General features: G+C 45.4%; 1 protein-coding gene across 5 annotated transcripts in view; it reads left to right on the forward strand.

Moving 5' to 3' along the window:
- The window catches only part of CEP104 (centrosomal protein 104), a 55,499-nt gene that overhangs the window by 17,102 nt on the left and 12,976 nt on the right, over positions 1 to 25,421 (forward strand). For 3 of the 5 annotated variants that reach the window (XR_003794461.1, XM_029228794.1, XM_029228795.1), the window contains 11 exons: positions 864 to 926; positions 1,219 to 1,295; positions 3,895 to 4,063; positions 4,433 to 4,588; positions 5,501 to 5,728; positions 7,505 to 7,702; positions 8,275 to 8,442; positions 9,081 to 9,254; positions 17,155 to 17,331; positions 19,693 to 19,899; positions 20,368 to 20,475. Coding sequence is in view for 4 of the 5 variants with exons in the window: in XM_029228794.1 (XP_029084627.1) it covers positions 864 to 926; positions 1,219 to 1,295; positions 3,895 to 4,063; positions 4,433 to 4,588; positions 5,501 to 5,728; positions 7,505 to 7,702; positions 8,275 to 8,442; positions 9,081 to 9,254; positions 17,155 to 17,331; positions 19,693 to 19,899; positions 20,368 to 20,475 (1,725 nt within the window). In the remaining variant the exon portion in view is untranslated. Of the gene's footprint in view, positions 1 to 32; positions 512 to 863; positions 927 to 1,218; positions 1,296 to 3,894; positions 4,064 to 4,432; positions 4,589 to 5,500; positions 5,729 to 7,504; positions 7,703 to 8,274; positions 8,443 to 9,080; positions 9,255 to 17,154; positions 17,332 to 19,692; positions 19,900 to 20,367; positions 20,476 to 25,421 lie in introns of those variants that run through there. The other 2 variants (XM_029228797.1, XM_029228796.1) reach the window with 2 other exon arrangements.

A 25,421-nucleotide genomic window follows, 5' to 3' on the forward strand; every position in this document is an offset into this window, starting at 1 on the left:
TTGGCCAGCCCATTATTTTTGTTGGACAGCACTGTTCTACGTCAACCCCCTAAACTTTTACAAGATAAATCCCCTGGTGGAAATTGAGAGTGCGGTTTAATGATGCATGCAGTCCAGAATCTCTCTAGCTGCCTCCCTCCCTTTCTTTTTATTTTTTTGGCGTAAAGAGTATTAGTGGAAATCAGCTGTGTCCAAAGCAGTCTTGTTAATTAGCGTGGATATTTACAGCACTCCCTGCCCCCTCCAAGAGGGACGCAAGCATTCCAGCAAGTCAGAGCTTTCTGCTGAGCAAGTGAGCTGAAGGAGAGTTCTGAGACAGAGTCGTGGTGCCTGGTCCGTATTTGACAGCAGAATTCTGAGCCTTTTCCCTCCTCCACCCCATCTGTGTATTCACCAGTAATTCCTCAGTTTTCAGTTCAGCAACCGTGATTCTCAAGGAAGGGGGTATGCGAAGGCGGCTCCTCCCCGTCAAGTGAGAATCAGTGCCTTGGACAAACCAAGCTATGTTAACGTAGGTTTTCATTTCATTGTGTAATTTACCACGATCATGTAGATGTGACCCCATCCTTAACCTTGAGTGGATGGTTCGATATAAAGCTGGGTTACAACTTTGGAGGTTTTTTAGCTATATTGTTTTAACATCCTTTAAACATTAAAATACCCTCTTGGTTCAGCATTAGAATATTAACTTACATAATTTATAAAAGTCATTAATAATTCTATATTAGCGTGAGATTTTACAGTTAAAGCATTTTGCTGTACCTCATCCTGTTTTATGACAGTATGGCTCAGAGTTTGTTATAAAGGGGTTAAGTCATGTCAAACATTTTATACTTAATTTCTGTTGATTAACTCTTTCTTAGGTTGCTTTGGTGGCAATAAATATCATTGGAGACCCTGCAGATTTCAGTGATGAAAGCAATATTGTAAGTTTGGGAAGTTTCATTCCTGAAGAGCGACATTTATTTCTAACAAGAGGGGATCGTTTATTTTTGTCACAAAAGTATCGTCCTAAAAATCCTCACAGATTATCTGGCGAACAGCTAGCAGATCAATTTCAGCAGCTGTTGTATTAAACTTTACTCGAGAATTTTAGTTGTCCCTCCAGGACACTAGGATCATTGAAGCTCCCTGACTGACACCTTTATGTCAAATCATCTCTGTTTTATGTTGTTCCTTTTCTCTCTGAGATACTAAGCATAACTTTTTCCCCCAAAGACCTCTAGAGAGAAGCTGATTGATCATTATCTAGGGCACAACACAGAGGACCCAGCTCTCGAAGGAACTTGTTCTGGGTAAGAGCCCTGCCCCCCTCCCCCGAGGCAATAAATTTCTGTAACTTTCCTTGGAATCATGAAAGTGCAAGTCAGCTCCAAAGAAGGGATCCTGGACCTGGGGCCTCTACATTCAGCCTGGAGCCGAATAAGCCACTGATGGGATTGTCTTAAATACACTGCAGATTAAGGTCACCGTTTTATTCACATCTTCATGCACTGCCCTGCAGAGATGACTTCGTTTCTTGTATGTTCTGGTATTACTAGCCAGTTCCTCGAATGCATTCAGACAAAAGCTCTGTCAGCCGTCCTTTGGTATTTTGGTGGCACAGGCAAATTCATAGGTAAGAATCGATGTATTAATTGACCCAGATTACCAGGTACCCCAAAGTTCATCTTATGTCTGCTTTAAAACCTCATTCCTTCAGGGAGTGAGAACTGCATGTCACATCAGTTTCTGTAAGTTCCTCTCCACGCTCCTCACGTGGACAGTTATACAGACTTCGCTATCTTGCTGACTCTTTAGCAAGTCAGGCGTGGAGGGCAAGGCCGAGGGCACGGCACTTTACACCCTCTGTCCCTAGGTGCCCCTCTGGGACAGAGTCCTTCAGCACCCTTGTCATGTGCCTGCTGTTTATGAAAGTAGGGGGACCCCTTCCACAGGCGCCGGGCCTAAAGAGAAAGGGATTCAAAAGAATACCCAGGTCCCCTTATCTGATGGCAACTTCCCAATAGCGAAGAGATAAGATGCTTAGATGTTAGTACACGGTTGACATTTGCACATGACCTGTGGTGTATTTCCACGCTCACACGCACATGGCCAGAGCTGCTGGCTCTTCCGTTTGCATCAAACGTGGGGTCAATTCTCTGTGCCGTTGCTCGGAGCCACTGAGTGGTGCTGAGTATGGCACGCTGGAGTGGAGGCCGTGCTTACAGTTTCGTGTATAAAAAGTCACGGTGCAGGGTGACCCATCATCCCGCCTACACAAGCTCCGCTTCAGTCCTCAGCCCGGATCCTTCCCGCCTGCTGGAGTCCTCACCTTGCCAGGTGGGGGTGAGAGCACGGGGGGAGCACTGACGGCAGGTACTTCCTTCAGCATCGTGGAGGTGCTGCCCCCGGCTTTGCCCTTGCTGAACAGGGACGACTAAGCTCACTTACCGGGTTTAGTATCTCCAGGAAACGCCCTCTGGGGAATTGTGGTTTCTGTTTAAATCAGTTCTTTATCAAGTTAGCCATGGGGGATGGTAAACTGCAGTTTCTTGTCCTGACTCACCCCACCCCCACCCCCACCCCCACCCCCACCCCCCACCCCCGCCAGGGTTTTCCTGAAGGTAGAGGGAGGTCTTGAAAGGTTGTGGGCAGTGCCCGAGGCTGAGTCCACAGGCAGTGCTGGGGCATTGTGGAGAGTGGGCGCTGCTGATGCCTGGGCATTGCAACATCATTTCGTCCTTCGTAGGGTTTTTATACTGTAATGAAGTCTTGGTTTCACCTCTGGAACTTCAAGGCAGAGTGAGTTAGACTTGAGCGTGTGGTGTGTATTTAGGTAAAAAGAGTCAACGGATCTTGGAAGCACAGAAACGTGCTCTTGTTCAGTCATCACTGAGATGAACGGAGACGCTCACAGCCGCCGTGGCCATGTGCCCACTGCTGTGCCCACAGCCGCCTGAGTCAAGGCCTGGGGAAAGGGGGTCCTGGCTGCTTTTGAAAGGTGATGTGGTCCCCTGTCCTGTTTGAGTATATTGTTAATCAACCAAACTTGTATGACAAATAATCTCTTTAATGATACTTGCTGTGTGCAAGGACACCCAAGGCGAAGCTAACAGCAGGCGTCTTCCTGCCTCTGATACAGCAGATTGGGAGGCTCTGGACCGTGTCCCCTAACGCTTCTGTCAAGTAGTTAGAACGGCGTCCTGGTTCTAAATGTCAGGCCCAGAAGAAAGCTTCTGGCCGGTTATAGAATTGGGAGGAAAGAGGGAGGCGATGCAGAATCCGAAACAGGTGATTCAGATCACGTTTAGGTCATTTATTCTGGGAAGGATTTCTCTGATCTCCTGCAGGACTGGATGGTGATGTCATACGATCAGACACTTTGAGGTACAAGCCCAGTGGTAGCAGTTCTCCATCTTTAATGCTCGTCACCATTACTGTGGTGTGAAATGCAACCCTGGACTCGTCCTGGGCCACCAAGCCAGCCTCTGCAGGGCTGGGGCCTGCTCATGGCTGGCTTTGGTTTTGGTTTTCCCACATCTACAAATGATTCACATGCTCTGTCCTGTCCCTGCACCCAGAGCAGAGCCCTGCACGGTCTGCGCTCGGGATATCTGCCGAACGAGTGAATGAACACACTGAAGGCTCAGATGCCCCGTGTGCATATAATTCATGGTCAAGAGCATAAGCTGCGGGGTCAGCAAAACCTGCCTGCACTTGCTGTGTGACCTGAAGCCCGTTACTGACTTCTCTGAGCCTCTGCTTTCTCAGCAAGAAATGCTCCAGAACGGGTGTGGGTGGGACCTTTCCAGACTGCCTGTGTGTCTTCAGCACTGAGCACGGGGCCCACTCTCCCCCTGCAGCGTCACATAGATTGAAACTGGCTCTAAAGTACCCTTTCCTTTCCTTTAGGAAGTCTGACTATATTTCCCCACTAGATGACTTGGCCTTTGACATGTACCAGGATCCGGAAGTAGCACAGATTATCCGCAGGTTAGATGAAAGGAAGCGCGAGGCGGCCCAGAGGGAGCGCTACGACGACGCCAAGACGCTCAAGCAGGCCATCGCCGACCTGCAGAAGGTACTGCCTGTGGGGAAGGCGGCGGCTCCGTGTCTAACTGCCCTGGTTCCTGCTCAGCAAACGGCAGGCCTCTGAAGGCTGCAGGGTTAGCGTGGGTTCAGGGGCGTCAGCACATGAAGGACAGCAAGAGCACACACTCCTGCAGAGCCCTCCTCAGGGCCGCAGCCGCAGGAAATGTAACATGTTTAAACTCCCGTGAGCTCGCAGGTGGCGATGGCCCATTCCCTCCATCCCCCGTGACGTTCCCCTCTCCCCCCCGACACGGAGTTGGTCGCCCACACTGTCCTCAAAGCGTTACTTTAAAACCGTCTTTGCACCTCGCGTGAGTCAGTCCACATGTGAAGCCAAAGCCAACACCGTGTGCTTCAGGTCGGGGAGCGGCTGGGCAGGTACGAGGTGGAGAAGCGCCGTGCCGTGGAGAAGGAGGACTACGACCTGGCCAAGGAGAAGAAACAGCAGATGGCGCGCTACCGCAGCCAGGTGTACGGGCGGCTGCAGCTGCACGGGCTGGTGGACGCCGAGCTGGTGGGTGGCGGGGCCCACAGCTGGGACCAGGGACCGGGAGAGCCGTTGCGGGGTCCACGAGGGTGGTTGCGCGTTCTGCAAAACGGAAGACTTTGTCAGGCTCAGGCGACAGCAGCGACAGTGGGCCCGTGTCGTAGGCCTGGCCTTGACACACTCTTGCAGGATTTGCAGAGGCGGAGACAGGGCAGGTCGGGTGGGAAGGCTTCCCGGTGGGCCACTGCATCTCCTGTTGGCAGCCCTGCCCACACAGCCCCGGGGAGTGGGGCGAGAGAGCACCACCCTGACAGCTCGGGCTGGGTGGGGGCGGGTCTCATGTCCGGAGCCCACGTTCCAGGCTGGGACGCAGGCCTGGCACCCAGAGGGCAGTGCAGGGAGTGCCGCCTCTGGCACTCGCTGCCACCCCGGGCTCCGTTCCTCCGTCCAACTCTGTAGTCTCAGACTCATTCCTTGGCCTCTTTGTGCCTCGGTTTCCCCATCCCATCCACGGGGGTGAGAACAGGGAGCCTCAGGTGCGGTCGTCTGCCTGGAGCGCTTGCTCCTGGCCCAGCACATGGCCACCACTGAGTCCGTTGCACTCGTTCAGGTGACACGAAGTAGCCTGCTTTGCAGACACGGAGTGACCAGCACAGGCCTCTCGGGTCCAGCTGGGTGCTCCCTGCCCGCCTGTGGCCTCCCCACCACAGCACCCCGTGCACAGATGCTCATGGCCACGCTGGTGTTTTGGTACAGGTGTCACTTGAGTGGTCCACACAGTAACCATCCAGAGACAGTCGGGGGCAGTGACATGGCTATGGGACCTCGTCGGTGTGGGTTTCCCCCTCTGCCTTCCCAAACTAGCACTCCCCTGGGGGAACAAGGGGTGTGTCTGGTGGGGCAGTGACACTAGGGATTGAATGGCCCGTTTCTCCCCAGATACGAAGGCCTCTGGACTTGCCCCTCCAGCCCCTGGTCCGTTCCAACAGCCCTCGCCACCAGCAGCCCGCGCTCTCACTGCCACAGCCAGAAGAAAGGGGGACAGAAAACCAGTTTGCAGACCCTTTCCTTCAGGAGAATCCTTCATCGCATCCCCTGGACATTTCTCCTCAGCATTGCGTGGTGGACTGGTCACCCCCCGCTGCAGGTCCCCCTCCCAAGGCCCATGTAGGTAACTCATGTTCACGCTGTGGGCAGTTTATTCCACATGTATGTAGTGGGGACCCACATCATGCCGGGTGCTTTCTCGGGGCAAGGGATGTATCAGGGTACAGAACAGTGACAGCCTTACCCGCACTGCGTCAAGAAGAGGGGCAAAAAAGCTGCAGCCGGAACATCGGCCAATGGCTGAGACACACTTCATCCTCTGAGCCTGTTTTTCTCTTTGCAAAGATGTACAGACGCCTTAAAGGGTGGTTTCCAGGATTAAATGAGACAATATTCGTCAGGTTCCTACCCTGGCCTGACCTTAGTAGAGCCTCGGTACAAGTCGTATCCAGTTACCCTACCTGTTAGAACCTCCTGTGTGGCAGGGGACAGAAAACCTGGTTCAAACTGGGGGTTATTGGTGTTTATAACTGGGAATTTTAAGAGGTCATGTGGGTTCCAGGGTTGGTTTGATTTCTGTCTTGCGAGTCTGTTTTCTGTGGTTCTGAGACGCCCTCTCGGAAGGCCGGGCTCGTCACGTGGCCTCAGCTTCAGGTCTGTACGCTGTGCCATCTGGGGGAGAGCATGCGTCCCATTCTAAGCAGAGTCCCCGGGTTAACCCTGCTTAGATTGGCCTCAGTCACCTGCCACCTCAGGAGCAGTGACGAGGACCAGAGGGGGCAAAGGTGGCGACTGGCCTGTGAGGGCCTCCCTGGAGCCCCTGCCGTGCATGGCCATGTGGCCAGTAGACCCTGGGGAGGAAGGAAGGCTGCCAGGCGGGCACAGACAAGTGCCGACGGCAGCCAGAGGCCCAGGAAAGCTGGAGAGGCCCACAGCTGCCACACGGCCCCCACACCCTCGTGCCGCTGGCTCTCCCAGGGCATGTCTGTGAGCATTGCCATCCTCCCTCTCCCTCCAGTGATATCTTGTCTGTAACTTAATTGTTATGTTTCACACTTCAATCTAAAAGTACTCTAATTTCTCCTTTTTTAGTACCTCAATGTGTTTTGTTTTACAAGTGTGAGTACATTTTAAAAGATGAGAAACTAAATCTCACATGTGTTGTACACCCAGTTAAGACCTCAGCAAGTATTAAGTATGAATAAACGGTCCTCCTTGTCTGTTCAGTGTCACCGTGACACCTTCCTCAGAAAGTGACTCTGGAATCGCTCTTTCTGCCCTCAGTTACCTGGAAGTCTGTGACGTGTGTACTTGTTTAATGTATGTCTGTCTCCCCCTGAGAACGAGGCCCACCGAGGGCGGGGAGTCTGTCTTCCCATCGCTCTTCGTGGGTCACCAAGAACAGAGCCCGGGAAATGTCTACTGCAGGGTGCAGACAAAGGTGAATAAGGATTTGGAGCTTTGGCTGCCTGTGTTACTTCAAGGCTGCTGGGTACTGGATGCGTTTAAAATGAGGCTTGAGAGTTGTTTCTCAGAAATAAACTAAGAAAATGCCAAGGGTCTTGCCAGAAAAAAACTGTAATGACCTTTACTGTAGTGACCTACTGTCAGCTGAACTGAAATCACTAGTTGTAAACAGTAATCGCGGCAGAATCTACATTGCTTGTTTATTAGGTCTGTAGTAAGTTTAGAAGGGAATAAAACCCCTGACCTAATTCTTTTTCAATTACACCCTATGGTATAAATTATTCTAACTTGACGAGACTGATATTTAGCGAAATACCATCATTCTGACCAGGTAAGTCCCAAGCAGTCAGCCCATGGGTGTAGACGGTGGGGGTCAGTATGTGGGGAGGATCCTGCACCGAGCCCGGCAGTCGCCCTGTCCTCCCGCAGCTCGAGTCCCTGCCCTACGATGAGCGGCCCCTTCCCGCGACCCGCAAGCAGCCTGGGGCAGTGGCCACGGAGCCAGAGACGAGGGACACGGACAGCAGCGAGCCTCCCAGAGCGGGCACCATGGGTGAGCCTGAGCCTCTAACAGAGAAGGCCTTGCGCGAAGCCAGCTCCGCCGTGGACGTGCTGGGAGAGGCCTTGGTAAGAACAGAAGCTCGTATAAACAGCCTGCAAACAACGGGCGGGGGCGGGCGGCTCCACAGGGCTCCCAGGCTTGCTGGTCCTGATGCTGCAACTGCCCTTTGTCCTCACTGTTCAATGGAAAAGTCTTTTGATAGTTACTCCTTATGTGAAGCAGCACAAGCGTAAGCTAGAATTTCAGATTTCATGACAAGTATCCATTTAAGCCTGGGCCTGATTTGTGGTGTTGACAGGGCTGGGGTCCAACACCAGCTCCCGCCTGAGAACACCGCCAGCTCCAGGGAAGAGGACAGCAGAGCAAACAAAACATGAGCGTGTCACCAGCCTCAAAAGAGTCTCGTGCTGGAATTTTTAATATGTTCCATGTTTTAACATAAACTTAAATTTTTCACGTTAGGAGGAGTATTTCTCCAAATACACATACCTAGTGGGTGGAGGTCCTGTTATTAGAAAAGCTGTGTCTTGGTTTAAAACAAACCAAGGCCAGGGGTGCAGGTTGCAGGCTGCCGGGGCTGCTGGGGAGGGGATGTGGCCAAGTGCCCACTCTGAGGGGCCGGCTCCCGCCCTCCCAGGTGGCCGGGGCCTATTCCAAAACATGGTCGCACCGGGAGGACGCGCTGCTCGCCCTGTATAAACAGCTGATGGATGCACCGGCAGCAACCCCAAAGGAAGACCTGAAGAGCACGCTGAGGGCGGCCGTATTCCTCACCAGGAGAGCTGTCCGAGACATCGTGACCCCAGTGAGTCCCCGCCCGCCCCTCAGGGGCCCCATGTCTGCCAGAGAGCTGCCGGGATGTCCCCAGGAGGTCAGGGTAGCCCGAGAGGCAGCCTGGTCCCCAGTACCATTGTCACCTAGCATGTGGTATCACTAGGAATGAAGCTCTCGAGGAAGGAATGTGGTCGCTAAGGAGTCTGAGGTCTGTACCCGTGGGCCATGCCCTCTGGTCCATGTGTACAGAGGCCTGGCCACCACGACTGGTACATGCCCCTTTATGTTTTTGTTCTTCATGACACCTGAGGAGCTTGGGAGTTAGCACCGACTTCTCCTGACCCTGAGAGGGCCTTAAGAATGAACATCCCACAATTACACTGTCGTCTGCATTCACACAGGAGCTCATGCAGTTCAGCAGTAATGTCAGATATTTGGCTCATGGAGAGATGTCGGGGACTTTATGACACGTGGGAGATAAGAGCCTGTGCCTTCCATGTGCAGGGAACTGTGCTCACAGAGCAGTTTTCAGTTGGCCATTTCCAGTCCTTCAGACAGCGTGTAGTTTTCAGCATAACGTTTGTGTTTATAACTAATAGTAAATTTCATGTTTTCTTTTGGTGGAATTCAGTGAGAGTGGATCATCTGTTTTTATCACTTTTTTCTTAGGTCTTTCAGGCATCTTTGAAATTGTTGAAAATGTTAATCACACAGTATATTCCTAAACATAAACTGGGTAAGCTTGAAACAACTCACTGTGTGGAAAGGACCATTCCTGTTCTGCTCACGAGAACTGGAGATTCTTCTGCTCGCCTCCGTGTTATAGCTTCCAATTTTATTCAGGTATGAATTTCACCACAGAATTTGAAACCATAAATAATAAACATATAACTACAGATACTTGACTTTCTCAAGACCCTGTCAACCCAAGAGCATCATAGATTATCCTCAGTGATTCACCATCATATTTTCCTTATGTTCTAAACCAGGTAAATGTTGCCTTAAACATGATTAAAATGTACAGTTTGCTTTTTCTAGTGTTTTTCTTATTCAACGTACACTATTTTTTAAATAAATAAAAATATATGGAGAATTAAATCAGAATAGAAAAATGGGGTAAAAAAAAAGATGTGTAATGGTCTTCATCTAAATATTTTTATTCTTTCAGCAAACACACCTCCTCTAGCCTGGGCGCTGGGGGAAGCTAAGATAGAAGTGAGCGTTTAAGAGTTTGGGGCACACCGCACTGCGCACTGTGCGGCTTGCGGGATCTTTGTTCCGCAACCAGGGGTTGAACCTGAGCCACCGTGGTGGGAGTGCCAAGTCCTGGCCACTGGACCGCCAGGGAATTCCCAGCCCCAGGGAATATTAATCATCGTGAGCTCTCCTGGAGGTCCCTGTCTTGGCACTGAGACCCAGCTTCACCCAACAGCCTGCAGGCTCCAGTGCTGGAACACCTCAGGCCAAACAACTAGCAAGAAAGGAACACAGCCCTACCCATTAGCAGACAGGCTGCCTAAAGTCATACTAAGCTCAGAGACACCCCAAAACACACCCCTTGACACAACCCTGCTCACCAGAGGGACAAGACCCAGCTCCACCCAGCAGGGGGCAGACACCAGGAGCAAGAGGAACTACCACGCTGTAGCCTGCGAAAGGAGACCACATATTCAGTAAATTAGAAAGAAGAGAAGACAGAGAAATATGCTGCAGACAAAGGAGCAAGGTTAAAACCTACAAGAACAACTAAATGAAGAGGAAATAGGCAGTCTACCTGAAAAAGAATTCAGAGTGATGGTAATAATGATGATCCAACATCTCAGAAAAAGAATGGAGGCACGGATGGAGAAGATACAAGAAATGTTTAACAAGGACCTAGAAGAACTAAAGAACAAACAGTGATGAACAACACAATAACTGGAATGGGAAATACACTAGAAGGAATCCATAGCAGAATAACTGAGGCAGAAGAATGGATAAGTGAGCTGGAAGATAAAATGGTGGAAATAACTGCCAAGGAGCAGAATAAAGGAAAAAGAATGAAAAGAATTGAGGACACTCTCAGAGACCTCTGAGACAACATTGAACACACCAACATTCAAATTATAGGGGTCCCAGAAGAAAAAGAGGGGACTAAGAAAAGATTTGAAGAGATTATAGTTGAAACCTTCCCTAACATGGGAAAGGAAATAGTCATCCAAGTCCAGGAAGCACAGAGAGTCCCATACAGGATAAACCCAAGGAGAAACATGCCAAGACACATATTAATCAAACTAACAAAAATTAAATACAAAGAAAAAATATTAAAAGCAGCAAGGGAAAAGCAACAAATAACATACAAAGGAATCCCCAGAAGGTTATCAGCTGATTTTTCAGCAAAAACTCCACAGGACAAAAGGGAATAGCAGGATATATTTAAAGTGATGAAAGGAAAAGACGTACAACCAAGAATACTTTACCCAGCAAGGCTGTCATTCAGATTTGACAGAGAAATCAAAAGCTTTTCAGACAAGCAAAAGCTAAGAGAATTCAGCACCACCAAACCAGCTTTACAAGAAATGCTAAAGGAGCTTCTCTAGGTTGGGGGTGGGGGGGTGGGGTGGTAGAAATATTCTTGTTTCTACAAACAAGGAAACTAAGAAATGGGAAAGCTTGCTAGTAAAGGCGAACATACACTAAAAGGAGCAAATCATCCATGCACAAATATGATATCAAAACCAGCAATCGTGAGAAGAGGAGAGCACAAATGCAGGAAATGGGAATTGCATTGGAAAGTAAGAGACCAGCAACTTAAAACAACCTTGTTTATATATAGACTGCTGTATAAAACCTCATGGGAGGGCTTCCCTGGTGGCCCAGTGGTTGAGAATCTGCCTGCCAATGCAGGGGACACGGGTTCGAGCCCTGGTCTGGGAAGATCCCACATGCCGCGGAGCAACTAGGCCCGTGAGCCACAGCTACTGAGCCTGCGCATCTGGAGCTTGTGCTCCGCAACAAGAGAGGCCACGACAGTGAGAGGCCCGCGCACCGCGATGAAGAGTGGCCCCCGCTCGCCACAACTAGAGAAAGCCCATGCACAGAAACGAAGACCCAACACAGCCAATAAATAAATAAATAAATAAATAAATAAAAATTTTTTAAAAACCTCATGGGAAATGCAAACCAAAAAAACTACAATAGATACACAAAATAGAAAAAGCAACCTAAATGCAACACTAAAGATGGTCATCAAACCACAAAAGAAGAGAATAAAAGCAAAAGGGAAGAAAAAAGATCTACAAAAACAAACCCAAAACAATTAAGAAGATGGCAATAGGAACGTGCATATTGATAATTGCCTTAAATATAAATGGATTAAATGCTCCAACCAAAAGACACAGACTGGCTGCATGGATACAAAAACAGAACCCATATATACACTGTCTACAAGAGACCCACTTCAGACCTAGGGACACATGCAGACTGAAAGTGAGAGGACATAAAAAGATATTCCATGCAAATGGAAATCAAAAGAAAGCTGGAGTAGCAATACTCATATCAGACAAAATAGACTTTAAAGACTGTTACAAGAGACAAGGAAGGACACTACATAATGATCAAGGGATCGATCCATGAAGAAGATATAACAGTTGTAAATATTTATGCACCCAACATAGGAGCACCTCAGTGCATAAGGCAAACGCTAACAGCCATAAAAGGGGAAAGCGACAGTAACACAATAATAGTAGTGGACTTTAACACCCCACTTTCACCAATGGACAGATCATCCAAAATGAAAATAAATAAGGAAACACAAGCTTTAGATGGCACATTAAACAAGGTGGACTTAATTGATATTTATAGGACATTCCATCCAAAAACAACAGAATACACTTTCTTCTCAAGTGCTCATGGAACATTCTCCAGGATAGACCATATTTTGGGTCACAAATCAAGCCTTGGTAAATTTAAGAAAATTGAAATTGTATCAAGTATCTTTTCTGACCACACCGCTGTGAGACTAGATATCAGTTACAGGAAAGAAACTGTAAAAAATACAAACACATGGAGCCTAAACAATACACTACTGAATAACCAAGAGATCCCTGGGGAAATCAGAAAATATCTAGAGACAAATGACAATGAAAACACAACAATCCAAAACCTGTGGGACACAGCAAAAGCAGTTCTAAGAGGGAAGTTTACAGCAATACAGTCTTAGGAAACAGGAAAAATATCAAATAAACAATCTAACCTTACACCTGAAGCAACTAGAGAAAGAAGGTCAAAACCCAAAGTTAGTAGAAGGAAAGAAATCATAAAGATTAGAGCAGAAATAAATGAAATAGAGACAAAGAAAAAGATAGCAAAGATCAATGAAACTAAAAGCTGGTTCTTTGAGAGGATAAACAAAATTGATAAACCTTTAGCCAGACTCCAAGAAAAAAAGGGAGAGGACTCAATAAAATTAGAAATAAAAAAGGAGAAGTTACAGCAGACACCATAGAAATACAAAGGATCATAAAAGACTACTACAAGCTACTATATGCCGATAAAATGGACAACCTAGAAGAAATGGACAAATTTTTAGAAAGGTACAGCCTTCCAAGACTGAACCAGGAAGAAATTGAAAATATGAGCAGACCAATCACAAGTACTGAAATTGAAACTGATTTAAAAACTTCTAACAGGGAATTCCCTGGTGGTCCAGTGGTTAGGAGTCTGTGCTTCCACTGCAGGGGGCACGGGTTCCATCCCTGGTTAGGGAACTAAGATCCCACATGCTGTACAGCATGAACAAAAACAAAAGTCCAGGATGAGATGGCTTCATCGGCTAATACTATCAAACATTTAGAGAAGAGTTAACACCTATCCTGCTGAAACTCTTCCAAAGAATTGCAGAAGGAACACTCCCAGGCTCATTGTATGAGGCCACCGTCACCCTGATACCAAAACCAGATAAAGATACTACAAAAAAAGAAAAGAAAATTACAGGCCAATATCACTGATGAACATAGACGTAATCCTCAACAAAATGCTAGCAAACCAAATCCAACAACACATTAAGAGGATCATACACCATGATCAAGTGGGATTTATCCTAGGGGTGCAAGGTTTCTTCAACATATGCAAATCAATCAATGTGATACACCATATTAACAGTCTGAAGAATAAAAACCATATGACCATCCCAGTAGATGCAGAGAAAGCTTTTGACAAAATTCAACACCTATTTATGATAAAAACTCTCCAGAAAGTGGGCATAGAGGGAACCTACCTCAACATAATAAAGGTCGTATACGCCGAACCCATAGCAAACATCATTCTTAATGGTGAAAAACTGAAAGCATTTCCTCTAAGATCAGGAACAAGACAAGGGTGTCCTCTCTCACCAGTTTTATTCAACACAATTTTGGAAGTCCTAGCCATGGCATTCAGAGAAGAAAAAGAAATAAAAAGAATCCAAATTGGAAAAGAAGAAGTAAAACTCTCACTGTTTGCAGATGACATGATACCATACCTAGAAGATCCTAAAGATGCTACCAGAAAACTACTAGAGCTCATCAATGAAATTGATGAAAATGGCAGGATACAAAATTAAAGTTGCAGGATGCAAAATTAATACACAAAAATCTCTTGCATTCCTGTACACGAAGAATGAAAGATCAGAAAGAGCAATTCAGGAAACAATTCAATTTACCTTTGCAACAAAAAGAATAAAATACCTAGGAATAAACCTACCTAAGTAGACAAAAGACCTATATGCAGAAAACTCTAAGACACTGATGAAAGAAATCAAAGAAGACACAAACAGGTAGATATACCATGTTCTTGGATTGGAAGAATCAATTTTGTCAAAATGACTATACTACCCAAAGCAATCTACAGATTCAGTGCTATCCCTATCAAATTACCAATGGCATTTTTCACAGAATTAGAACAAAAATTTTTAGTTTGGATGGAAACACAAAAGACCCTGAATAGCCAAAGCAATCTTGAGAAAGGAAAATGGAGCTGGAGGAATCAGACTGCCTGACTTCAGGCTATACTACAAAGCTACAGTCATCAAAACAGTGTGGTACTGGCACAAAAATAGAAATACAGATCAATGGGACAGGATAGAAAGTCCAGAGATAAACCCACTCACCTATGGTCATCTAATCTATGACAAAGGAGGCAGGACTATACAATGGGGAAAAGACAGTCTCTTCAGTACGTGGTGCTGGGGAAACTGAACAGCTGCATGTAAAAGAATGAAATTGCAACACTCCCTAATGCCATACACAAAAACAAACTTAAGATGGATTAAAGACCTAAATGTAAGGCCAGACGCTATAAAACTCAGAGGAAAACATAGGCAGAACACTCTTTGACATAACTCACAGCAAGATCTTTTTCAGTCTACCTCCTAGAGTAATGAAAATAAAAACAAAAATAAACAAATGGGACCTAATTAAATGTAAAAGCTTTTGCACAGCAAAGGAAACCATAAGCAAAACGAAAAGACAACCCACAGAATGGGAGTACATATTTGCAAACAAAGCAACTGACAAGGGATTAATCTCCAAAGTATACAAACAGCTCATGCAGCTCAATATATATATATAAAAAAAAAAACCCAATCAAACAATGGGCAAGAGATCTAAACAGACATTTCTCCAAAGAAGACATACAAGTGGCCAAACAGCACATGAAAAGTTGCTCAACATAGCTAATTATTAGAGAAATGCAAATCGAAACTACAGTGAGGTATCACCTCACACCAGTCAGAATGGCTGTCATTAAAAAGTCTACAAATGATAAATGCTGGAGAGGGTGTGGAGAAAAGGGAACCCTCTTGCACTGTTGGTGGGAATGTAAATTGGTACAGCCACTATGGAGAACAGTATGGAGGATCCTTAAAAAACTAAAAATAGAACTACCACACGACCCAGCAATCCCACTACTGGGCATATACCCTGAGAAAACCATAATTCAAAACAATACGTGCACCCCAATGTTCATTGCAGCACCATTTACAATAGCCAGGACATGGAAGCAACCTAAATGTCCGTCAACAGAGGAATGGATAAAGAAGTTGTGGTACATATATACAATGGAATATTACTCGGCCATAAAAAAGAACAAAATAATGCCATTTGCAGCAACATGGTTGGGCCTAGAAATTCTCTTCCTAAGTGAAGTAAGTCAGACACAGAAAGACAAACATCATATGATATTGCTTATATGTGGAATTTTTTTAAGAGGGTACAAATGAACTTATTTACAAAACAGGGAGCCACAGACATAGAAAACAGGAAAGCACGGGGGAAGGGATAAATTGGGAGATTGGGATTGACATACACACACTACTGTATATAAAATAGATGACTAATAAGGACCTACTGTATAGCACAGGGAACTCTTCAGTACTCTGTAATGACCTATATGGGAAAATAATCTAAAAATGAGTGGATATGTATTTATATATAACTGATGCACTTTCCTGTACAGCAGAAAATAAGGCAACATTGTAAATCAGCTATACTCCAATAACAAGTTTAAAAGAGAGTTTGGGGCACACGCTTAGATGAGCAGTGTGAGAATATGCTTTGTTCTCTTTAAATTAGTGACTCCATCTGGTCTAGGAGATCTCAAATTAAGATTCAGAAAGTCTGCGAGCTCCTTCGAATGTCACACACAGTGCTGTGAGGGTGCACGGCTTTCTAGGGAAGGAACCCAAAGCTGCCATAGTTTCTCCAACATGAAGAACCACTGATCTTGTTTTGTTTAATGAACTTAAATTTTCAGAGAAAACAAGTAAGTGACACTATTTGGGGGAAATCTTTCAAAGGATGCATTGAATATGCAGCTAATTATTTTCCAGCCACATTCACCTCTGAGACAGTGGTGGTGCTGAGTGTCTTCTGCTTGGGAGCTGTTCTCGTTCTGCACCAGCATCTGGGCAACCGACCCTGCATCCCCAGGTCCTCAGCATCTGTGTGTCACGTGCGAGTTCACCATTCGTGCTGCTCTGAGGGGCTGTCCTTCCTCTTTCTTCTTTCCTTTGGTTCAGAGCTACTCACAGGACCAGAGAGAGAGTTAACTGTACTGTCAAAATGAGAGGGTGTTTTGGGTAGTGTGGCCTGCAGACCTGCTAAAAACAGACGTCTTTCTATATTACGTCTCATATTTTATCAATATTTTATCGTTTCTTCGATCTTTTTCTTTAATATTTTACCATTTTTTTCTTTTTCTGCGTCTGGCTAATTAATGATGAAATCTTAGTTATGGGAAGACTTGCTCACTTGGAGACGTTGGGCTGTGTGGAGGTACTTACTCTCCTTCATCTAAACCCATCAGGGGTCTGTTCACCTGGAGTATTGTGCGTGGTTACATGCTTGGCTGACGTTTAATAAATACCGAAATGGTGGTTCTCACAGCAGGACTAATTTCTTTCAGAATTTTAGAAATTAGAAAACCTTTTTCTTGAGGTTGTGAAATCCTGAGAAGAGAAACCTTAAGTTACCGATCACATTTGCTGTAAAGCTTTAATTAATCTCCAAGTGGTCGTGGTTTTTATTTCTGATGCTTTTGGTTTTTGTTTTTAATTGTTATTACATCTTAAATAGAAACATGAGCTTATAGGTCAGTGACTTTACTGCCATTGGTCACTGTCATTTTTTGTTTCCTGTTTTTTCCTTCAGTGTTTACTTTGCGGATGGCACTAAGTTGCCCTTAGCATTTTCCAGTAAAACTTAACAAATGATGTTGGTTTTTATAGGAAATGGCCTTGTTCAAGGAAGTGAAGTCTCTCCAGCTTATCCCATCTTACCTGGTCCAGCCATTAAAAGCCAACTCCTCGGCTCACCTGGCCATGAGCCAGATGGCGCTGCTGGCCCGGCTGCTGCGGGACCTGGGCACGGAGGGCATGGGCTTCACCGTGGACAGCGTGATGCGGGTAAGCACCCCAGGGTGGCCTCCGCAGCCTGGGCTCCGAGCTGGTGGCCGGAGCATGGCAAGCATCTGGCCGGTGTTGGCTGCGTGTGGAGGTGGGGGGCGCTTTCGGGACGTCGCCGCTTCCTCTGGCACGTGAGGGCGCTGGAGTCGCGCTGCCGGTTACGCCATGGCATCGGGGCGTGAGCCGTGCAGAGCCATGTCCCCAGGGGAGCAAGCTCTGCAAGCAATGACGCCGCATCGTAGCGGGTGGCAGGGCTGTGGAAGGAGGTGCGTGTTTTATGCTTTGGACAACCCCATGAGCCCCAGAAGTGAACACTGATTGTGTCCATTCACTTGTAGCCCCTGGACTGCCTCCTGAGTATGGGTCAGTGTCCCCTGTCCTGCCCTGCGTCACGTGGCCACTGTCTGTCCTGCTTCCACGTCAGTTTCCTTGTTCCCCAGCACAGACCATAAGCCGGCCCCACATGCTTACATCCTTGTTAGGGCCACACCACGTCAGGATCCCAGCATAAGCTTTGGTCCAGTAAGCTGTGCCGCCCTCACAGATGCACACTCTTCAGGGCAGTGACACAGCAGAGGCTCACTGCTGTCCCTTGTGGCCGGTGCCATCTGTGGGGACAGAGGCCACTCTGCTCTGTGGGCACTCGGGGGCTCCGTCTCCTCCCGGTGTGATGCCGCGGCTTCACACATGATCTCCAAGGTCACTGAACGGAGGAGGGTGACTAGAGGTTGTGAGCGGAGGTGTCCACAGGCCGAGCCACTCTCAGACATGTCCATCCACTGAGGTGGCCCCATCCTCACTGCAGGGCCTGGGAGGCGTGTACAACTGTGCCCCAAGGAAGTGGGGAAACCGGGTTAGTGAGCACGTCACCCTGTGCTGGTCCGTCTACATGCGGTGGGCTTCATCGAGACGGAGAGTTTAAGAAGGAGGAGAAATGAGTGAAAGTTGGAGGTGGGGGTGAGGCTTTAATTGAAGGAACAAAGCCCCCAAGCAGCCGACGGAATGGGGCCGCAGTGCTCGCTCGGACGGCTCGGCTCAGAGCCGGGCAGCGGCCAGCCAGCCTCTCAACAGGAGGGCGTCGGCTCAAAGCCGAGAGTGGATGGGGAGGTTTGAGAGGCGAGCAGGGAGTATGAGATGCTGCCCTTGACCTCTGAGCAGGGAAACCAACCAGGAAGCGTCACGGGTCAGGTTACTGCGTGATGCCAAGGGCCCCAGGATCGCCATGGCCCAAAGTCCAGCATGAAACCAGCTGGCACGATTCCTGAGCCCGCAGCACCTTCTGCTTCACCTGGGAACACAGAGGAGGAGGGGCCCCAGATTTGAGGGCCTGCAGGGATGCCGGGGGTGACTTGGTGATGGACACGCGGGGCGGGAAAGACTCGCGGGAGGTGGCAGACGGGAGGGAGTGCAGACAGGTGAGCTGGAGAGGCAGGAGGTGATCATCCCGGGGGTGCCTCACGGTCAGAACTTCTTGAGCTGGTGCAGGGGTTGGGAAGGACAAGGTCTAGGGTAAAACCTGAGCGTGTGGCAGGCAGAGACAGAGGAAATGAGGAAGCCCAGCCAGTGAGGGGCCGGCGCCCAAAGGCCCAGGAGGGGACATGGGTTTACTATACGTGGGAACGTCGGATATTGTGATGTGTTCGGATGACTCTAAAGAGCTTAAAATGGATGGGGTGGGTCATTTGCCTACTTCAAGGTCATGCACAGATCTTGAAAAAGGAACATTGAATAAGAAGAAGTAAAGTGTCAGAATGATAAGCACAGTGAATCATTTATAATGTCAAACAAAAATCCTACGTGTACACACACACACGGCACGTACACTGTGCAGCAAATGAAGACGTCTGGGGGGCGCGTGCACTCCAGCTTCAGGACACTGATGCCTCTGACGGGGGGGGGGGGAGGGGACAGGGGGCCAGGGAGACTTCAAGGGGACTTGCACCATAGTCCTAGGGTTCTGTTTCTTAGAAAGAGTTGAAGCAAACCTGGCAAAAATGATAGACGTTGGTTAATCTAGATGGTGGATGCATGGAGTTTATTATATTTCCTCTTTATGATTGAAATATTTTCTAATACTTAATATGAAGTTTCTGGGGGGATGTAACTTTAAAAATGCTATTTAATACCTGAAGTAGGAAAAAGGAAAACACTAATAATTGTACATACAACATGGGTTCAGCTGCACATGTAAAGTAAAGGAAGTGAGGAAAACTCTGTATCTTAATAGCTGGAATCCTATGGGCATTGTCATCCATGTTTTTCAAATGTCCACGATGTCCCTATGTTTCTTTTATGCCAGAAGAAATAAACGTGGCTATTTTGAGACCCAGTAACAAGAGCACGTCCCGACCCTATTCTTAGTTCGCAGTGCGGGCCCTGGAGCACAGGGAGCACAAGGTGCGGGATTCGGCGGTAGGGATGATCCTGGACCTGTACGCGCAGCACCGGGCTCTGGTCCTCGAGTGCCTCCCTCCCGAGGAGAGTGCCACCCGCAGGAGCGTCCTCTATAAGACACTTTTTGAGGGATTTGCCACGATAGACGGCAGACCTACAGATGCTGAAATTAGGGTAAGTTAACTTCCCTGAAGTTATGACCTGGTCCCGGGTTTAAGAAGTGACTTGGTACGTGAGTAAACTGACACATCGTTCACGGGGCTATGGGGACAGGAAACACAGCACACGGAGGACACTGGTGCCTGAGCCCGCGTCCTGGCTCTTCCACCTTGTCTGTGTAGGGATGATGATGGCCGGGAGGACACCTGCAGTGTTTATCAACAGGAAACATTTAACACAGCACTGTTAATGAACTATACCCCAATATAAAATTTTTAAAAAATTTTTTAATTCCAAAAAAAAAAAACAACCAGTAAACATTTAATAGATGAATCTGGTGGATTTTCTTTTAATTCTAGCTATAGTATTAGTCTTAGTGACGATTATAATACATAAGAAACATAATTTATATGCTATAACTTATCACTCAATTTCCAGCACTACCCTAAAAATCAATTCTAATGGAAAATCATTTCATACCAGGCACAGAAAAGAGCGGCTACAGAAGAAGCAGAAAAACGCAAGAAAGAAGAAATTAAAGCTTTACAAGGGCAGTCGGCAACACTAAAGGAGATACAAGCTGAAGTCCAGGTTGGCAAGGTTCACTGTCTTTCACCGTCATGCTCTCGGTCAATATCCTGTGACCGTTTATTTCCTTACGTAGATGCACAGCATGCTTGGTTTGCTTTTCGTGGGACTCTCCAAATGGGTATCTTTATTCTTTGTTGTTTTTTAAATTAGTTTAGGGGTAAATAAAAGGAATCCTCCACTGAATCATTTGCATGCTCTTTTTTTTTTTAACATCTTTATTGGAGTCTAATTGCTTTACAATGGTGTGTTAGTTTCTGCTTTATAACAAAGTGAATCAGTTATACATATCTTCCCATATCTCTTCCCTCTTGCGTCTCCCTCCCTCCCACCCTCTCTATCCCACCCCACTAGGTGGTCAAAAAGCACCAAGCTGATCTCCCTGTGCTATGCGGCTGCTTCCCACTAGCTATCTATTTTATGTTTGGTAGTGTATATATGTCCATGTCCCTCTCTCACTTTGTCACAGCTTACCCTTCCCCCTCCCCGTATCCTCAAGTCCATTCTCTAGTAGGTCTGTGTCTTTATTTCTGTCTTACTCCTAGGTTCTTCATGACATGTTTTTTTCTTAGGTTCCATATATATGTGTTAGCATTCAGTATTTGCTTTTCTCTTTCTGACTTACTTCACTCTGTATGACAGGCTCTAGGTCCATGCACCTCACTACAGATAACTAAATTTCATTTCTTTTTATGGCTGAGTAATATTCCATTGTATATATGTGCCACATCTTCTTTATCCATTCATCCGATGATGGACACTTAGGTTGCTTCCATCTCCTGGCTACTGTAAATAGAGCTGCAATGAACATTTTGGTACATGACTCTTTTTGAATTATGGTTTTCTCAGGGTATATGCCCAGTAGTGGGATTGCTGGGTCATATGGTAGTTCTATTTTTAGTTTTTTAAGGAACCTCCATACTGTTCTCCATAGTGGCTGTACCAATTCACATTCCCACCAGCAGTGCAAGAGTGTTCCCTTTTCTCCACACCCTCTCCAGCATTTATTGTTTCTAGATTTTTTGATGATGGCCATTCTGAACGGTGTGAGATGATATCTCATTGTAGTTTTGATTTGCATTTCTCTAATGATTAATGATGTTGAGCATTCTTTCATGTGTTTGTTGGCAGTCTGTATATCTTCTTTGGAGAAATGTCTATTTAGGTCTTCTGCCCATTTTTGGGTTGGGTTGTTTGTTTTTTTGTTATTGAGCTGCATGAGCTGCTTGAAAATTTTGGAGATTAATCCTTTGTCAGTTGCTTCATTTGCAAATATTTTCTCCCATTCTGAGGGTTGTCTTTTGGTCTTGTTTATGGTTTCCTTTGCTATGCAAAAGCTTTGAAGTTTCATTAGGTCCCATTTGTTTATTTTTGTTTTTATTTCCATTTCTCTAGGAGGTGGGTCAAAAAGGATCTTGCTGTGATTTATGTCATAGAGTGTTCTGCCTGTGTTTTCCTCTAAGAGTTTGATAGTTTCTGGCCTTACATTTAGGTCTTTAATCCATTTTGAGCTTATTTTTGTGTATGGTGTTAGGGAGTGATCTAATCTCATACTTTTACATGTACCTGTCCAGTTTTCCCAGCACCACTTATTGAAGAGGCTGTCCTTTCTCCACTGTACATTCCTGCCTCCTTTATCAAAGATAAGGTGACCATATGTGCGTGGGTTTATCTGTGGGCTTTCTATCCTGTTCCATTGATCTATGTTTCTGTTTTACTGCCAGTACCATACTGTCTTGATTACTGTAGCTTTGTAGTATAGTCTGCAGTCAGGGAGCCTGATTCCTCCAGCTCCGTTTTTCGTTCTCAAGATTGCTTTGGCTATTCGGGGTCTTTTGTGTTTCCATACAAATTGTGAAATTTTTTGTTCTAGTTCTGTGAAAAATGCCAGTGGTAGTTTGATAGGGATTGCATTGAATCTGTAGATTGCTTTGGGTAGTAGAGTCATTTTCACAATGTTGATTCTTCTAACCCAAGAACACGGTATATCTCTCCATCTATTTGTATCATCTTTAATTTCTTTCATCAGTGTCTTATAATTTTCTGCATACAGGTCTTTTGTCCCCTTAGGTAGGTTTATTCCTAGGTATTTTATTCTTTTTGTTGCAGTGGTAAATGAGAGGGTTTTCTTGATTTCACTTTCAGATTTTTCATCATTAGTGTATAGGAATGCCAGAGATTTCTGTGCATTAATTTTGTATGCTGCTACTTTACCAAATTCGTTGATTAGCTCTCGTAGTTTTCTGGTAACATCTTTAGGATTCTCTATGTATAGTATCATGTCACCTGCAGACAGTGACGGCTTTACTTCTTCTTTTCCGATTTGGATTCCTTTTATTTCCTTTCCTTCTCTGATTGCTATAGCTAAAACTTCCAAAACTATGTTGAATAAGAGTGGTGAGAGTGGGCAACCTTATCTTGTTCCTGATCTTAGTGGAAATGGTTTCAGTTTTTCACCATTGAGAACGATGTTGGCCGTGGGTTTGTCATATATGGCCTTTATTATGTTGAGGAAAGTTCCCTCTGTGCCTACTTTCTGCAGGGTTTTTATCATAAATGGGTGTTGAATCTTGTTGAAAGCTTTCTCTGTATCTATTGAGATGATCATATGGTTTTTCTCCTTCAATTTGTTAATATGGTGTATCACATTGATTGATTTGCGTATATTGAAGAATCCTTGCATTCCTGGAATGAACCCCACTTGATCATGGTGTATGATGATCCTTTTAATGTGCTGTTGGATTCTGTTTGCTAGTATTTTGTTGAGGATTTTTGCATCTGTGTTCATCAGTGATATTGGCCTGTAGTTTTCATTCTTTGTGACATCCTTGTCTGGTTTTGGTATCAAGGTGATGGTGGCCTCGTAGAATGAGTTTGGGAGTGTTCCTCCCTCTGCTACATTTTGGAAGAGTTTGAGAAAGATAGATGTTAGCTCTTCTCTAAATGTTTGATAGAATTCACCTGTGAAGCCATCTGGTCCTGGGCTTTTGTTTGTTGGAAAATTTTTTATCACAGTTTCAATTTTACTACTTGTGATTGGTCTGTTCATATTTTCTATTTCTTCCTGATTCAGTCTTGGCAGGTTGTGCATTTCTAAGAATTTGTCCATTTGTTGCAGGTTGTCCATTTTATTGGCATAGAGTTGCTTGTAGTAATCTCTCATGATCTTTTGTATTTCTGCAGAGTCAGTTGTTACTTCTCCTTTTTCATTTTTAATTATATTGATTTGAGTCTTCTCCCTTCAAACTATCAAAAATTAAATACAAAGAAAACATATTAAAAGCAGCAAGGGAAAAACAACAAATAACACACAGTGGAATCCCCATAAGGTTAACAGCTGATCTTTCAGCAGAAACTCTGCAAGCCAGAAGGGAGTGGCAGGACATATTTAAAGTGATGAAGGAGAAAAACCTACAACCAAGATTACTCTACCCAGCAAGGATCTCATTCAGATTTGATGGAGAAATTAAAACCTTTACAGACAAGGAAAAGCTGAGAGAGTTCAGCACCACCAAACCAGCTTTACAACAAATGCTAAAGGAACTTCTCTAGGCAAGAAATACAAGAGAAGGAAAAGACCTACAATAACAAACCCAAAACAATTAAGAAAATGGGAATAGGAACATACATATCGACAATTACCTTCAATGTAAATGGATTAAATGCTCCCACCAATAGACACAGACTGGCTGAATGGATACAAAAACAAGACCCATATATATGCTGTCTACAGGAGACCCACTTCAGACCTAGAGATGCATACAAACTGACAGTGAGGGGATGGAAAAAGATATTCCATGCAAATGGAAATCAAAAGAAAGCTGGAGTAACAATTCTCATATCAGACAAAATAGACTTTAAAATAAAGACTATTACAAGAGACAAAGAAGGACACTACATAATGATCAAGGGATCGATCCAAGAAGAAGATATAACAATTGTAAACATTTATGCACCCAACATAGGAGCACCTCAATACATAAGGCAAATACTAACAGCCATAAAAGGGGAAATTGACAGTAACACATTCATAGTAGGGGACTTTAACACCCCACTTTCACCAATGGACAGATCATCCAAAATGAAAATAAATAAGGAAACACAAGCTTTAAATGATACATTAAACAAGAGGGACTTAATTGATATTTATAGGACATTCCATCGAAAAACAACAGAATACACATTTTTCTCAAGTGCTCATGGAACATTCTCCAGGATAGATCATATCTTGGGTCACAAATCTAGCCTTGGTAAATTTAAGAAGATTGAAATTGTATCAAGTATCTTTTCTGACCACAACACTATGAGACTAGATGTCAATTACAGGAAAAGATCTGCAAAAAAATACAAACACATGGAGGCTCAACAATACACTACTTAATAACGAAGTGATCACTGAAGAAATCAAAGAGGAAATCAAAAAATACCTAGAAACAAATGACAATGGAGACACGATGACCCAAAACCTATGGGATGCAGCAAAAGCAGTTCTAAGAGGGAAGTTTATAGCAATACAAGCCCACCTTAAGAAACAGGAAACATCTCGAATAAACAACCTAACCTTGCACCTAAAGCAATTAGAGAAAGAAGAACAAAAAAAACCCAAAGTTAGCAGAAGGAAAGAAATCATAAAAATCAGATCAGAAATAAATGAAAAAGAAATGAAGGAAACGATAGCAAAGATCAATAAAACTAAAAGCTGGTTCTTTGAGAAGATAAACAAAATTGATAAACCATTAGCCAGACCAAGAAAAAAACCAAGAAAAAACGGGAGAAGACTCAGATCAATAGAATTAGAAATGAAAAAGCAGAAGTAACAACTGACACTGCAGAAATACAAAAGATCATGGGAGATTACTACAAGCAACTCTATGCCAATAAAATGGACAACCTGGAAGAAACGGACAAATTCTTAGAAATGCACAACCTGCCAAGACTGAATCAGGAAG

Source organism: Monodon monoceros, unplaced genomic scaffold, assembly GCF_005190385.1.
Source record: "Monodon monoceros isolate NGI ecotype Baffin Bay Population unplaced genomic scaffold, NGI_Narwhal_1 Super_Scaffold_18, whole genome shotgun sequence".
In the NCBI taxonomy this organism is placed as follows: Eukaryota; Metazoa; Chordata; class Mammalia; order Artiodactyla; family Monodontidae; genus Monodon; species Monodon monoceros.